The following is a 14,815-nucleotide window of genomic DNA, read 5'->3' as shown; positions in this document are numbered from 1 at the left end:
ATTCTTTTTTTTTTTTTTGAGACGGAGTCTCGCTCTGTCACCCGGGCTGGAGTGCTGTGGCCGGATCTCAGCTCACTGCAAGCTCCGCCTCCCGGTCCTGCCTCAGCCTCCCGGGTAGCTGGGACTACAGGCGCCGCTACCTCGCCCTGCTAGTTTTTTGTAGTTTTTAGTAGAGACGGGGTTTCACCGTGTTAGCCAGGATGGTCTCGATCTCCCGACCTCGTGATCCGCCTGTCTCGGCCTCCCAAAGTGCTGGGATTACAGGCTTGAGCCACCGCGCCCGGCCTTGTTACTTGAATTCTTAGCAGCACGGGGCTCCATTCTTTCTGGGACATCCTCTCCTGGGCCTCTTTGCTGCCACTCCTGGTTTCCCCCTTGACTCTGTTCTCACTCCCCCTGAGCTCCTGAAGTAAAGAGGTGTCTTCCTCAGGACTTTGTCCTTGGCCATATGTATTTTCTATTCTGCACCCTCTTCCTGGCCAACCTCATTCACACTCATCACTTCAGTTACTGCATATATATTGATGACTCCCAAATCAATACCTCTAGCCCAGGCCTCTCTCCTAAGCTCCAGACATACATTTCTATCTGACTGCCTTCTGGACTTCTGCACCCCTATCCCTTATGGCATCTCAGACTCAGCTTTTTCAAACCAAACTCATTCTCTGTCCCCACAAGTCGGCTCTTTCTCTTATATTCCCTACTTTGGAGAATGGCACCATTATCTGCTTAGTTATGTAAATCAGAAATCTCAGTATAGCCCTAGATTCCTCCTTACAAACCCTATCCCCATATCCGGCAAGGCTCTGTCTCCTTAACACCTGCTGTGTGTTCTCCTCTTCTCTTCCCCTTGGGCCAGGCTCTAGCCTCCCTTCCTGTGGACTCCTGCCTAAGTGGGGTAGGTCTCCATCCATCTACCCGTTTGCCAGTGAGACCTCTACCAGTGCAGACCTGATCATGCCCATCTCTGAGAGAACCCTTCAGGGGCTCCCGAAGCACATGGGGCTCCACGTGCTTTGGCTCCAGCCCCCTCTCTATTTGCACCTTCACTACCTGCCCCCCATCCCAGTTCCAGTGAGCGACTTGGCGTTTCCTCAGTGCATTTTGCTGTCCTGTGCTCCCAGGCCTTTGTGTACACTGGTTCCCCTGCCTGAAATGCCCTCTTCCCTACTTCGTCCAGCAAATTCTCACTTGTATCAGAAGTTCTCAGCACAACCAAGAGCTGTCTGAGGTGCCTTGTGTAGGTGCCACCTCCTGTGGGCACTGCAGTAGTTCACTTGTCTTGCTCCCCAGCAAGATGCTTTGTTCCTCTTGTAGTCATCTCTGTGTCCCCAGAGTACAACCCAATGCCTGACACTGAGGAAGCCCACACAAGTGCATGAGTAACAGACTGTCTAGGAGGAGGGAGGGGAAGGGCCAAGGGCCTGGTGGAAGCCCTGCATGGTGAGGGGAGACCCAGGCGAGCTGCCTGACGGAGGCCTCTCTCTACAGGCGGTGGAGGAGCTGCTGGAGTGCTTGGATCTGGAGAAGAGCAGCTGCTGCATGGGCCTGAGCCGGGTGAGTTGTCCCACAGGAGGGCAGTCGGGCCTCACTCCAGGGGCCCCTGGGTGGCTGGCCCACTCCTCCTGTTCTTGCTGCTCAGCCAGACATCACCGGTTTCCTGGTGCCCTCTGAGTCTTGCCCCAGCTCCACCCTGCCCAGCCACTCAGGGGCTGTCCCCTTCAGGGTTAGGGGCCAGGGAGCTAGAGGGTTCAGATGCAGCAACCTGACTTTCCTTCCTTCTGGATAACTGGCTTGTTCAGTGCCAGGAACACCTCTGTGACGTCAGGAGAGAGTGGGTGGAAGGTGGCCCTGAACTTGGCCCGAGTCCTGGTGTGGGGAGTTGGGGAGACTGGAGGGCTGGACCCAGAGGATGTGGGCTGGAAGAGGCAGGAGGCCTTGGGTAGAGCCCCTGTGGAGAGTTATCTGGGGCTGCTGGGTTCCAGAGAGCAAGCAGGACCTGGTGAGGCTGTGCCGCCACCACCTGCCCACAGGCCGAATTCCTCATCTGAATGGAACGCCATGCGTAAAATGCAGGCACGCTGGCCCCTGGGTGCCAGTCTGCCGCGTCACTCCTCACCAAAGGGTCAGCTGAGCATTCCTCCCACAGGCAGGAAGCCCTGCATGCCCCTCTCTTCCGAGCCTGGGAAGCTTGGACAGGTGGCACCCGCATATGTGCCCCAGGGCTGGGGTGGAAAGGAGGCCAGTGGAGAGCCAGAGAGGGTTCTGGACCGATTGTCTGCCAGCAGAGAGGGAAGGAACTCTGGGTTGCAGGGTCCTGTGGGGCGTGTGCGGTGCAAGGAGGTGCTTGCAGAGGCTTGAGTCTCACTTGTCCTGTATGCTTGATCCTCTCGGCCCTGCATGTTGAGCCACTTTCCTGGCTCCTCCTGCCCTCTCTCCCTGTCAATCGCTCCTCCCATCTCTGTGTCTTTGCATCTTCCCATCTTTGCTTCTGCCGTCCCTGGCTTTCCCTTTGGCCCCAGCAGTCCCTGCTGGTCTCTATTCCTTGGTTTCTGGTTCTGTTTTTCTCCTTGTTCTCTGTATCTTTGTGTCCCATTCTCTTTCTGTGTCATTTTCTGGTTTGTGTCACTGCTTTGTCTACCTCTGTGTCTGGCTCAGCTCTTTTCTCTCTGTCTGTTCCGCTCCCCCTGCTTTTTTAAGCTGGGGCTGCCATCTAGGGCCCCTGCCTAGGGCTGCCTGCTGTCAGGCTCTACTTCAGCTGCAGGGTCTCTCCCTGGGTCCTGTCACCCTGGTCTTTCCCGCCAGGTTCCTGCCTCTCAAGCAGGCTGAGCTGCTGCTGGCTGCCGTTGGGGATGGCACCTCCTCCAGCCCATGCCTGGGTTCCCAGGCCTATCTCGGGCAGGGCAGGAAAGGGCCTGTACAGGCTGATCCTCTTCCCAGCTGCCATCTCAGACCTTCAGTCGTCCTGAGCCATGCCAGGTGCCCGGCTGAGGCAGGCAAGCCCCAGGGCACACTGTCACTCAAGGGCAGAGCTGGGCCAACACTGCGTGCCTGCTCACATCTAGTTTGGGAAAGAAAGTTCAGGCCGTCTAGGCTCTGGTCAACACTGACTCGTGAGCAAGGATTCCCTGTGTGTCACATTGCTTCAGAGGAGGGGGTCTTCGTCTGAGCCATGGGACCCTGAGTGTTTCAATAAGGACTTTGGGGGGCTCAGAGCCTCCTGACATTGTAAAATTTGTATGAATGTGTATTTTGGGGAGGAGATGGCCTGGAGCTTTCACCCAATACCCAGAAGGACCCTTAACCCCGCAAATGTTCAAGAGAGATTTGAGGCTCGCTGCTTTGGCCTCTAGACCATTTTTTCTCTTCTCATTGTGTCTCTGGGCCATTATCCACCCCCCACTCCAACACCTCACTTCTGCCCTGGTCAGGTGGCTATGTGTCCTAACCAAGCATGTTTGCTGTCCCCTGGTAGGGCTTGGATATTCCTTTTACCCCCAGTGGGATTTCAGACTTGCACATTATATGAAATTAAGCAGCTGGGGGCCAGGCGTGGTGGTTCACGCCTGCAATCCTACCACTTTGGGAGGCTGAGGTGGGCAGATTGCCTGAACCCAGGAGTTTGAGACCACCCTAGGCAACATGGTGAAACCCCATCTCTACTGAAATACAAAAAAAATATCTGGGCGTGGTGACGGGCACCTGTAGTCCCAGCTACTTGGAAGGCTGAGGCATGAGTTCAGGAGGTGGAGGTTGCAGTAAGCAGAGATTGCACCACTGCACTCCAGCCTGGGTGACAGAGCAAGACTCTGTCCCCAAAAAAAGAGAGAAAGAAATTGAGCAGCCGGGCACGGCAGCTCGTGTCTGTAATCTCAGCACTTTCGGAGGCTGAGGGAGGAGGATCACTTGATGTCAGGAGTTCAAGAACAGCCTGGGCAACATAGGGAGACCCCATCTCTTAAAAAAAAATACAAAAATTAGCTGGGAATGGTGGTGCACACCTGTAGTGCCAGCTACTGGGGAGGCTGAGGTGGGAGGATAGCTTAACCCTGGGAGGTAGAGGCTGCAGTGAGCCGTGATCATGCCACTTTACTCCAGCCTGGGTGACAGAGTAAGACCGTTCAAGATAAATTTAAAGAAAAGAAATTGAGGTTCAGGTAGAACTTAGGACCCATGGGAGACCCCATGTTCGATGGTGGGATTTAGGGAAGTGTCACAAAGGACTGAGCTGGCTTTTTCCAAGGCCAGCCTCAGGGGACCAGGTTTCTGTGGAGTCGCCAGAGGCAGAGCTTTCTCAGCAGAAAGTTTAGGCCCTCTCTTTGCATCTTTGCTGAAGGGGGCCTTGGGATACTGTGCCTGTTGGCTCTCAGTGCATTTACATAACCTGTTTCCCATCACAGTCACATCATCTCTTTGCCCCATAAAAAGGAATTTTCTGTGTTCCGTGCCAGATGGAGGTAGGCCTATACCTAGGTGTCTCCGCCCACTCTCATGGATACAGAGTGATTTTTTTTCACCCAAACCTTCCCGTTTCACACACACTCCTCTTTGTGACATGTGGCAAATTTTACCAAGCCCTATCTTAGGGCGGCACAGAGTGTTAAGGAAAGGCCGGGTGTGGGGGCGCCCAGCTGGTTCTGCACATGCCTGCCCTCCAGCCCCCAAACCTGTATGACAGGTCCCTCGGCTGGGCCAACCCCCGCCCACCTCACTGGCTTCTTCATGAGAAGGTGAAACTTGGGTGTGTGTTGGGGGGTGGCACATGAAAGAGGAGACCATCTGAAATGAAAGTAGCCGGGAGGGGGAGGAGAAGGCAGGAGCTTCCCACCACCCCGCTTTCCATTCTCCCTGCTTTTCCTCTGCACGCTTCTCCCCAGCACTGCTTCTCACACAGACATCCTCCAGCATCCTCTCCCCCTGATCCCAGCAGTCGGCAGTCCCAGCTGGAGCCCGGGTTGGGCCCTGCAGTGGGCTGTGGGCACAGGGGGCATTGACAGGGTTGCTGGCAGTCCTGGGTGAGGAAGCCCTCACAGATGTGGCAGGATGCCCCCTCCCTGTTTGACCAGTGACTGCTCCATTTCCTTCCTTGCCCCAGATATCTTCCCTTTACTTTTCCTCTCCTTTCATCTTTCTTTGAAGTTAAATGTCACACCTTACTCCTCCCCTGCCAAAACCTCCCCAGCCCCTGCTCCCTCAGCCTTCCCAGGGCCTCTTCCTGCTCCTCCCCTCCTCTCTTGGACAATTGGATTTTGAGGCTCTTCCCAAGCGAAGGGCTGTACTCCCTGGCCTGCTTGTTTCTCCAGTTCCTCACCTTCCCTCCCTTTCCTCTGCTGGGCTGGCCCAGTCTCCTGCCTTCACCAGGCCTGCTTTTTCACAGGTGTTCTTCCGGGCGGGTACCTTGGCACGGCTGGAGGAGCAGCGGGATGAACAAACCAGCAGGAACCTAACCCTTTTCCAAGCAGCCTGCCGGGGCTACCTGGCCCGCCAGCACTTTAAGAAGAGAAAGGTGCTGCTCTAGGGACATCCCCTCCCCCTGCAGCCTAGATGGGCACAGCCAAGTTCCTGGGGTGGGGGCTATGAGGGGGAGAAGAGGCAGGAACCTCCCAGGCCACCATTCCTGGGCCAGGGTGGGGAACGGGCAGCTCCCTGGTGCCAGCAAGTGTGCTAGTGTGCCTAGCGACGGGGCCTGGTTGGGGGGCTTTGTTGAGGGGGAGGGGAATCAGGGCCCAGGCAAAGGTGGGCTCTGGATCATAGGCTGCTCCATGAAGATTAAGGAGCTGTGTCAGCGACTCCTTTTCTTATTAGCAAGTCCATAAAACAGCCAGCACTGCCGCCTCTTGTGTTTCAGCAAGATTAGGTTTTATAGCACAGCTAGGCCAGGGTGCTGGAAATAATCAGGCAGCAAATAAAGCAGATGAAATTATTCCTAATGGCAGCGGAGCGGCTAGTGCCCAGCGCGGTGCTCCCACGGCTGGGTACTGTGCTGCCCACCCTCTGAGGGATGGAGGGAGCCTGGGGCAAGGGGGAGCATGGGAAGTATCTGACTCGGGGTCAGGAGGCCAGAGGAGCAGCCCTGGGGGCCTGTGCTGATGGTGGGGAGGATCCTGGGCCGAGCTTGGCCAAGGTGACTGAGAACCCCACTGTGCGCCACCCCCACCCCACCTGCAGATCCAGGACCTGGCCATTCGCTGTGTTCAGAAGAACATCAAGAAGAACAAAGGGGTGAAGGACTGGCCCTGGTGGAAGCTCTTTACCACAGTGAGGCCCCTCATTGAAGTACAGCTGTCAGAGGAGCAGATCCGGAACAAAGACGTATGTGACAGCCTGGGAGGGCCAAGTCTCTGGGTGGGGGGAAGCCTTGCCGGTTTAGCTTGGACTTCCAAGCGCTTCTTCATTTAGTCCAGAGAGCTCACATCCTTGAAATGTGCTCATCAAACAGAAAATGTCCCTCCGGGGTGCTGGCTGAGTCCCTGGGCAGCCTCTTAACAATAAAATCTTGGGCATCCCTAGCTTATTGGAAAGGGTCTAGGGACAGGATTCCCGGGAGGCAGTGGCTCTGCTACTGGGGACATGCCTTCTCCCATGGTGTCCTGGCCCAAGCTTCATCAACTTTGTTCACTACAGGGGTGCAGACCCAGGGCCCCAACCCCTCGCAGTGCCTTTGGCTCACTTTGCCCTCTTTGGTCCACCCTAGGAGGAGATCCAGCAGCTGCGGAGCAAGCTCGAGAAGGTAGAGAAGGAGCGAAACGAGCTGCGGCTCAACAGTGACCGGCTGGAGAGCCGGGTGAGTGACTCCTGGCACCACACCAACTGGGCATGGCTGCAGGGAGACCCAGCCCCTGCAGGTCCCCCAGGTGTTCTGGCTGAGTGAGGCAGGCACTTCAATTGGTGGTGACTCCCTACCCCCAACCCCAGATCTCGGAGCTGACATCGGAGCTGACAGATGAGCGTAACACAGGAGAGTCTGCTTCCCAGCTGCTGGATGCGGAGACAGCAGAGAGGCTCCGGGCTGAGAAGGAGATGAAGGAATTGCAGGTGAGGGCAGGGCCTGGGTGAGAACAGCAGGCTGGTGACTGCCACACCATAGTGCCCATTGGCTCCCCCCAAAAACAGTTGGCGTCTTCACCCCAGCCCAGCATCCCTGTCTGCCCTGGGTAAGCATGTGAGCATGGTCTGTGTGGTTCGGGGAGTGGGTATGAGGGGACAGAATGGCATACCCTGAAACCCCGTCTTCTGCAGACACAGTACGATGCACTGAAGAAGCAGATGGAGGTTATGGAAATGGAGGTGATGGAGGCCCGTCTCATCCGGGCAGCGGAGATCAACGGGGAAGTGGATGATGATGATGCAGGTGGGCCTGAGGCCCAAGGAGCTTGGCAGTGGCCTGCGATGCGAGCCCTGATGCCCACCCCTGGGTAGTCATGCCCCTTGTCCAGGCCTGTCTCCCCTCCATGGGGCTAAAGTGAAAGAAACGGATGAGAAGGCAGAGGTGCCAATAAATGCAGGGGATTGTTAGGTAGAGCTGTAACAACCACGATCATGACAAAGACTGAGGGCCGTGGTCCCAGCAGTCCCTGGGGGAGGCACAGCACGTGTAGCCACATCTCTCGCTCTGGTCTTCTCCTGGCTAGTGGCTCCTTCTGCCTTGGGAGGAAGCCATCATTACAGAGAGCTTTCTGAGCCCTGGCTGACTCCACCTGCTGCTCCCCCTGCCCCATCCTCCTTCCCCTCTGCCCCTTCTGGGGTCTCTCAGCACCTCCATCCTCCCATGCCTGCCTCAACCCCACAGGTGGCGAGTGGCGGCTGAAGTACGAGCGGGCTGTGCGGGAGGTGGACTTCACCAAGAAACGGCTCCAGCAGGAGTTTGAGGACAAGCTGGAGGTGGAGCAGCAGAACAAGAGGCAGCTGGAGCGGCGGGTGAGGCTGGGGAGGAGCCGAGGCCTGTGCTTGAGAGGGCCAGGAGGGGAACTGGTGCCTCGTGTCAGTCCAGTGAAGGCTGGGGGCAGGCAGGCCTGGCCTGGGACAGATCAGGGAGGCTGGCATGTTAGCTTCTCGGTGCAGGGGCAATCAGGAGCAGACTATCGTTAGCTTCTTCAGTTCCCTGGGAGACCCGACTTCCTCCCACATCCCTGGGTCTTCCCCTCACTTACCCACCTCCCTCTCCTCACCTTCTCCACCAATGCTCCCGGGCCTCTCTGTATATGCACCCTGTCTCGGCCCCTAGCTCGGGGACCTGCAGGCAGACAGTGAGGAGAGTCAGCGGGCTCTGCAGCAGCTCAAGAAGAAGTGCCAGCGGCTGACGGCTGAGCTGCAGGACACCAAGCTGCACCTGGAGGGCCAGCAGGTCCGCAACCACGAGCTGGAGAAGAAGCAGAGGAGGTAGGTGGGCCCCCTGACCTGGGCCCAGAGAACCTTCTGGAGCAGCCACAGACAGGACTGCCTCCTCGCCCACCAGGGAGGAAAGAAGGAAGGACCTGAATTTGTGCGGGGCCCTTGCCTGCCTGGTCACTCATCTTGGAACGTGAAGGGGCCCCCTCCTGACCTCCAGGTGGACTCAAGCTGTGTCCCCACTGAAGGCCTGCCCAGGCCTCTGCTTTCAGAGGTGCTCCCCGCATCACGTGCCTGTCACCCTGTGCCAGGCCCCATCGGGAAGGGCATCAACCAGGGCCCGTGCAGGAACCGCTATGTCCCTGCCCCCGGCCCCCAGCTCTGCCTCTCCCTCACTTGCCCCAGCTACACAAACACTCTCTCCTGACTAATGTCGTTAAACTACCGTGCCACTTCCATCTCATTATGGTAATGATACAAAGGAGGGGGGTGGCCCTCACAGGAGAAAATCCAATCTAAATTAATTTCCCGGGCTGGGAATGAGGATGGGACGCCTTCATTAGCAGTACTGAGGAACCCACACACCCTGGGAACAGCAGGGCGCCCTGGGGAGCAAGAACAGCACCCATTTCTCCTCTGCAGGGGAAGGGCTTCTCAGCAGAGGCACCGGTTGCCTTTGTGAAGGGGTATCCCCACACCCACGACCCTGGGAGTGAGGATGGCAGAGCCTTTCCAGTGACTCTGGGTTACCCCCGGCCTCCTGGACCCACCACCATCTCCCCAACTGGGGAAATAGGAAGGTTTTCTATTCCTCCCACCTGACACCATGACCGCCACTTCCCTCGTTCTCATCTCTCCCCCACCCTACCCCTTTACCCAAAGGCTGGCACCCTTAGCTCGACCCCCCCTTCTGAGCACCCAATGACAATACCAGCTCGGCCTAGTTACCGTGCTGCTGTGCTCCCCGCTGGGCAACTTATTAGGTTTCAGCTGCCCGGAGTTTTCTTCCTTTTTTTTGATGTGGGGTTGGGGTAAGGGGAGCGTTCAACTTCCACAGGAACCTGATTAGCTATTCAGGGAAGGTGGTAAGAGGAATTTGAGCAATTTGCTCCATATTTAGCGGGAAATGGAAGACTGGGAAGTGGAGGAGTGAAGAATGAGGCCCCCTGTGTGCCCATTGAGGCATGTGGCCAGCTGGGCACAGTGGGAATGCCAGCTCTGAACCCAGTATGGGGTGTCCTGGTGGTGTCCTGCCAGCACTGCTGGGGTGCCTGGTCCTGGCCAAAGGCTGGTGCCCAGAGGCAGGGACAAGGAGCCAGTTGTTGCCCTTACAGTTGCCAAACTGAACTGTGGAAAGTGAGTTAGTAGAAGCAGGGTGCTCATCTCTACCCTTTTCCCACCCCACCCTCACCTGGTCCCTCATTCTTTGATGTGTTGAAATGGAAAAGGTAGAGACTTAACTCCTGAGGGGCCTGTTAAGCAGGCTATGGGTCCCTCTTAGGCCTACTTGGTGAAAGGGCTCGCCTGAGTGCTCCCTATCCCAGACCCAGTTGCTCAATAGGGCCTCAGTGGCCTGATCTGCCACCTCTAAATGTCACCCCTACCTTGCCACTGGCCCCACGTTAGGGCTGCGTGGGTTCCCCCACCCCTGCTTGGGTCCTGTCCATGGCAGCACCTCCTGACAGTCTCTGTGTGGGGGACCCCGGCTCTTCCCCATCTGATGGAGCCGCCACACTGCCTTGCAGGTTTGACAGTGAGCTCTCGCAGGCACATGAGGAGGCCCAGCGGGAGAAGCTGCAGCGGGAGAAGCTGCAGCGGGAGAAGGACATGCTCCTTGCTGAGGCTTTCAGCCTGAAGCAGCAACTAGAGGTGGGTAGGGCCACCCACCGTCTGTGCCCTGTCCCCCTCACAACCTGGGGTCAGCCCTGCACCAGCCTCATCTCTTTTGCTCCAGGAAAAGGACATGGATATTGCAGGGTTCACCCAGAAGGTTGTATCTCTAGAGGCAGAGCTCCAGGACATTTCTTCCCAAGAGTCCAAGGATGAGGCTTCTCTGGCCAAGGTCAAGAAACAGCTCCGGGACCTGGAGGCCAAAGTCAAGGATCAGGAAGAAGAGCTGGATGAGCAGGCAGGGACCATCCAGATGCTGGAGCAGGTACAGGAGAGCTTGGCCAAGGGAGGGGTGAGGTGCAGCAGGGCTGCCACCATCCCCACAGCCAGCCTCAGGCATGGGCCAGAGGATCCTGCCTCCATTCATTCATGTGTTCACTCACTCACCTACTCACAAAATGTGGAGTGAGCACCTGATCTGTGCCAGCCACAGTGTGAAGACGCAGTCATGGAACTTTCCACAAAAACAAATCTGATGGAGCTCTAGTAGGGAAGGGCTCAGGATGCATGGCAGCTAAGGGCCACAGGCCCAACCAGCCTGCCACCAAGCCACCAAGTCAGTTCAGGCAGCTAGAGCCTACAGGCAGACGGAGAAGCTACAGGACTGTCCCCACCCCAGCTACCTCTCTCTGGGCCTATGCCAGACCTCTAGTAAGGGAGTTCAGCTGCTCTGGAGAAGCTGCTGCCACGAGAGCAAGGTGCCAGCAAAGGGAACTGGCTAGCGGACATTCTCAGCCCGTGAGCCTAGGGAGAGCCACACACAGGTGGGAAGGGGGTGGGCATTGCTGGGGAGGGAACCCAGACCCTACTCCAACCACCTCCAGGCCAAGCTGCGTCTGGAGATGGAGATGGAGCGGATGAGACAGACCCATTCTAAGGAGATGGAGAGTCGGGATGAGGAGGTGGAGGAGGCCCGGCAGTCGTGTCAGAAGAAGGTAAGATATCTGAGTACTTACCTGTCTAGCGTAAACACCTTTTCCCATCGCCGCTTTAAAGTAAGGGGCTTTCTGCCTCCCAACCTCAGCCACATTGTCTTCCATTGTCATTCTGGGCCAGGAAGTGCCTCTCGGGATCCTGGCATTGGCAGGGATGTATTGGCTCAGGAGAAGCTTGAGCCCCTGAGGAACTAGCGCTCCCTGCTTTCTGTGCCACGGGCAGCCCCCTGTGCCCCTGCTGTGCTGCGCTATACTGATGCTGCCTGCAGTCAGCCAGCCTGGCTGGATAGGTCTCCACCGTGCGGCGAGGTGTCCTATTCTGTCTTGGCTAGCCCCACCGCATGTGGCCTGCCATCCCTCCTCACCCTCCCAGGCTGCTTTGAAACCCTAGAAACCTGAAATTTAGGTTCTGACCCCTCCGCCAACATCACTGTGCTCAGGCCTGCCCCACTGTTTTCCCGGAGTGGGGAACCCAGAACCAAAGGGGCCTGCTTGGCACCAGGTACTAAAGGGAAGGACGGGTCTCTGTCCCCACGGTATTCCAGTTAAAACAGATGGAGGTTCAGCTGGAGGAAGAGTATGAGGACAAGCAGAAGGTGCTGCGAGAGAAGCGGGAGCTGGAAGGCAAGCTCGCCACCCTCAGCGACCAGGTCAGGGGACGCTCCACCCGCCAAGCCTGACCAGCTACCTGCCCATGCAGCCTGAGGAGTGGGGATCCTAGGGTGGGGAGCCGGGAACAGAGCTGTCAGGGGGATGGGGGTGCTGCAGAGAGCCCATCATCATCCCTCGATGGAGGCATCACTATACATTGGCACACCCAGCCCTTTATCACTGGTTGGCATGATCCTGGCTCTTCCAGGATCCTTATGGGGACACTGATAATGAGAACGTGGTGAGGAGTGGGCTTGGGTAAGATAGGAGGAGGCCCTGTGTGGAGCCCAGAACCCCAACTGCTGGTGCCCACCCAGGTGAACCGGCGGGACTTTGAGTCAGAGAAGCGGCTGCGGAAGGACCTGAAGCGCACCAAGGCCCTGCTGGCGGATGCCCAGCTCATGCTGGACCACCTGAAGAACAGCGCTCCCAGCAAGCGAGAGATCGCCCAGCTTAAGAACCAGGTATCCCCAGAGAGCACACGGCTGATCCAGGCGCAACAGAGCTTACCTTTTCCATTCTCTTTCTCTCTCTCACTCCTCTCAGTGGCTCGTGAGTCCTTGGGAAGGAAAGTGACAGGATAGAGGGGAGAGCCACATGTAGCAGCTAGACTCCCCAGGCCCTGCGTGTGCCTTACTGTCTCACCGCCCAGCCCAGGGTGGTGTGGATGGGGCCTGGTGCCCACCAGCCCTGTCACGGGAGGAGATGCCCACGCATGCATCACCACACAGCCATGGCCCTGGGGTCTGAAGTGAATGGAGGAGGAGAAGGAGGGCATCTGGGCTCACTCTTCCCTGTACAGCCCTCCTGCCCCCAGGGAATGACTGACATCTCTCCCTGGGGTGGGGGTGGTCTCTGTCCAGCTAGAGGAGTCAGAGTTCACCTGTGCCGCAGCTGTGAAAGCACGGAAAGCAATGGAGGTAGAGATCGAAGACCTGCACCTGCAGATTGATGACATCGCCAAAGCCAAGACAGTGGTGAGGGGCCAGGGTGCCCGGGGCAGAGCTCGGGGGGGCTGAGGCAGAATAGAGCTGCCTCTGTGGCTCCCTTCACCCCAGACAGGTTCCTCCACGTCCGGACTTGTGATGGGTCCTTTCATTGCCAGGACTTGCTGCAGGAAGAGCAGGCCCCCCTGCTCTGTGTCTCCCCACCCTGAGCAGAGGCCTCGGGGAGGAGCGGGCATAAGAGGGAGCCAGCAAAGGCCTATCTCCCTGTTTAACCACCTGCCTGCAGGAGCTTGGCCGCAGGCCCCAACACCATAAATAAAGGCATCTAATGTGGCTGAGGGACGTAAACAGGTGCCTAGAGATTAGCAGAAGCACCGATAAGAGGACAGGATGGCTTGGCTTCCCTCCCCTTCCCCCTGCCCAGCCCACTGACAAGCCCAAGCGGCAGCTAATTAGAGCTCTTATTTAATGCCTCCTTTTTAATTCCCCACCTCTCCCACGGCCCATCCATCGGCAGAGAATTCATTACTGAGATGTGGCCACCAATACCTCCTTGGGCAGGGAATGGGGCAGGGGAGGAGGCTGGGCTGGGCTGGTGGCTTCATGGCCCCTGAGCTAGTCACCTAGCTGCTGAGAGATGCCAATCTCACGGGCTTGATTTATCCCCATGACATTTGTGCTCCTCAGCAGTTTTCAGGTGAGTAATTCAAATTCCTTAATTGTGTTAAAAAAGGTTGTTATAAAATTACCATTTTATTTAAATCTGAGTTAATAAATTTCTTGGCGGAGGCTTCCCCAGCTCCCCACAGCCCAGTAACAAGATGGATGGGGCAGAGAAGGAGCCAACACAGTCATTTTGGTTTGGAATTACAGGCTAATAGATTCATTCATTTCCTGAAGCTGCTGTTGGATCGCTCTTCCCCTCCCCCAAGGAGGGGACTGGCTGTGGGGGCTGGATGCCCAGGGAGTGGGCAGTCCCAGGGGAAATGAGGGTCTAAGCCAGGAGACCTTCGCAGACTTGAGGGGTCCTTCCCTGGGGCCTGAAGGGGGCAGAGTACACGCAGGTCAGGGCCTGGACTGATAGTGCCAGGATGATGGGTCATTTGTTCTGGGCAGACCTTTTCTGCCTTCTCATTAGCCTCAAAGGAGCTGCCAGGAAGCAGCTGTCATTCAGCTCAGAGGCCCGGGGTCTGCCTGTACTGCACACAGCCCTTTCCCCCATCTCCCTGGTCTGGAGCAGGACAGGCAGCTCCCTGAGCATCACTGGTCCTGGGACCCACCCCAGCGGGCAGGCCCAGCCCATTATCATCTCTACAATGCCTCCACCACTGGAGGCAGCTGGAGCCCACAGGCACACTGGGCCTGAGGCCCTCTGATCTGTCTTTGCCTCTGTCCAGCTGGAGGAGCAGCTGAGCCGCCTTCAGCGTGAGAAGAATGAAATCCAGAACCGGCTGGAGGAGGATCAGGAAGACATGAACGAATTGATGAAAAAGCACAAGGCTGCGGTGGCTCAGGTACCCCCTGCCAGGAGTGCCCCTCACACTCTGCACCGCCATCATCCTTCTGGTCCTCCCTGTGGGTCCCCCACACAACCGCTTGTTCTGGGAGGCGATGGAGTGGGAACCTCGGTCCCCTGGTGTTCCAGCTGGGCTGGGCTGGGCTGGCTGAATGTTTATGAGGGATCCTGCTTCTGATGCTCTCACCCCTTTCCCAGGCTTCCCGGGACCTGGCTCAGATAAATGATCTCCAAGCTCAGCTAGAAGAGGCCAACAAAGAGAAGCAGGAGCTGCAGGAGAAGGTGAGGACCAGGGGCTCCCTCGGGAGAAAGAGAGTGCCAGGATCACTACGTGTGGGAGGAACCCCCAAGTTCACAGTTTAGAAGGCGCTTTTCTCTGCCATCAGTAATCCACAGAGCAGTGTAAACTAGGAGCAAGGGTTAGGCTTGGAGCCATGTCACCATAGCAGACATTTGGGCTTCCCCTGCCTCATTTCCCATCTCTATTCCCTCTCTAAGAAAGTCCTTAGCTTTCTCCTTTCTCTCTGAAGGGCAAGATCTGTGCCAAG

At 57.2% G+C, this 14,815-nt stretch overlaps 1 protein-coding gene across 8 annotated transcripts in view; it reads left to right on the top strand.

Annotated features, from left to right (window-relative positions):
• MYO18A (myosin XVIIIA) overlaps nucleotides 1–14,815 on the top strand; it is a 107,018-nt gene that overhangs the window by 75,825 nt on the left and 16,378 nt on the right. For all 8 annotated transcript variants that reach the window (XM_023183923.2, XM_023183925.2, XM_023183924.2 and 5 more), the window contains 16 exons: nucleotides 1,492–1,557; nucleotides 5,378–5,506; nucleotides 6,169–6,312; nucleotides 6,695–6,784; nucleotides 6,916–7,035; nucleotides 7,240–7,351; nucleotides 7,790–7,917; nucleotides 8,225–8,379; nucleotides 10,074–10,197; nucleotides 10,283–10,483; nucleotides 11,043–11,153; nucleotides 11,699–11,803; nucleotides 12,122–12,268; nucleotides 12,668–12,781; nucleotides 14,149–14,265; nucleotides 14,466–14,549. In XM_023183923.2, the coding sequence (XP_023039691.1) occupies nucleotides 1,492–1,557; nucleotides 5,378–5,506; nucleotides 6,169–6,312; nucleotides 6,695–6,784; nucleotides 6,916–7,035; nucleotides 7,240–7,351; nucleotides 7,790–7,917; nucleotides 8,225–8,379; nucleotides 10,074–10,197; nucleotides 10,283–10,483; nucleotides 11,043–11,153; nucleotides 11,699–11,803; nucleotides 12,122–12,268; nucleotides 12,668–12,781; nucleotides 14,149–14,265; nucleotides 14,466–14,549 (1,947 nt within the window). The remainder of the gene's footprint in view (nucleotides 1–1,491; nucleotides 1,558–5,377; nucleotides 5,507–6,168; nucleotides 6,313–6,694; nucleotides 6,785–6,915; nucleotides 7,036–7,239; nucleotides 7,352–7,789; nucleotides 7,918–8,224; nucleotides 8,380–10,073; nucleotides 10,198–10,282; nucleotides 10,484–11,042; nucleotides 11,154–11,698; nucleotides 11,804–12,121; nucleotides 12,269–12,667; nucleotides 12,782–14,148; nucleotides 14,266–14,465; nucleotides 14,550–14,815) is intronic.

The sequence above is a fragment of the Piliocolobus tephrosceles genome, chromosome 16 (assembly GCF_002776525.5).
Source record: "Piliocolobus tephrosceles isolate RC106 chromosome 16, ASM277652v3, whole genome shotgun sequence".
Taxonomy (NCBI): domain Eukaryota; kingdom Metazoa; phylum Chordata; class Mammalia; order Primates; family Cercopithecidae; genus Piliocolobus; species Piliocolobus tephrosceles.
Note: the sequence above shows the minus strand (reverse complement) of the source record. Positions and strands in the feature narration are given on the sequence as shown.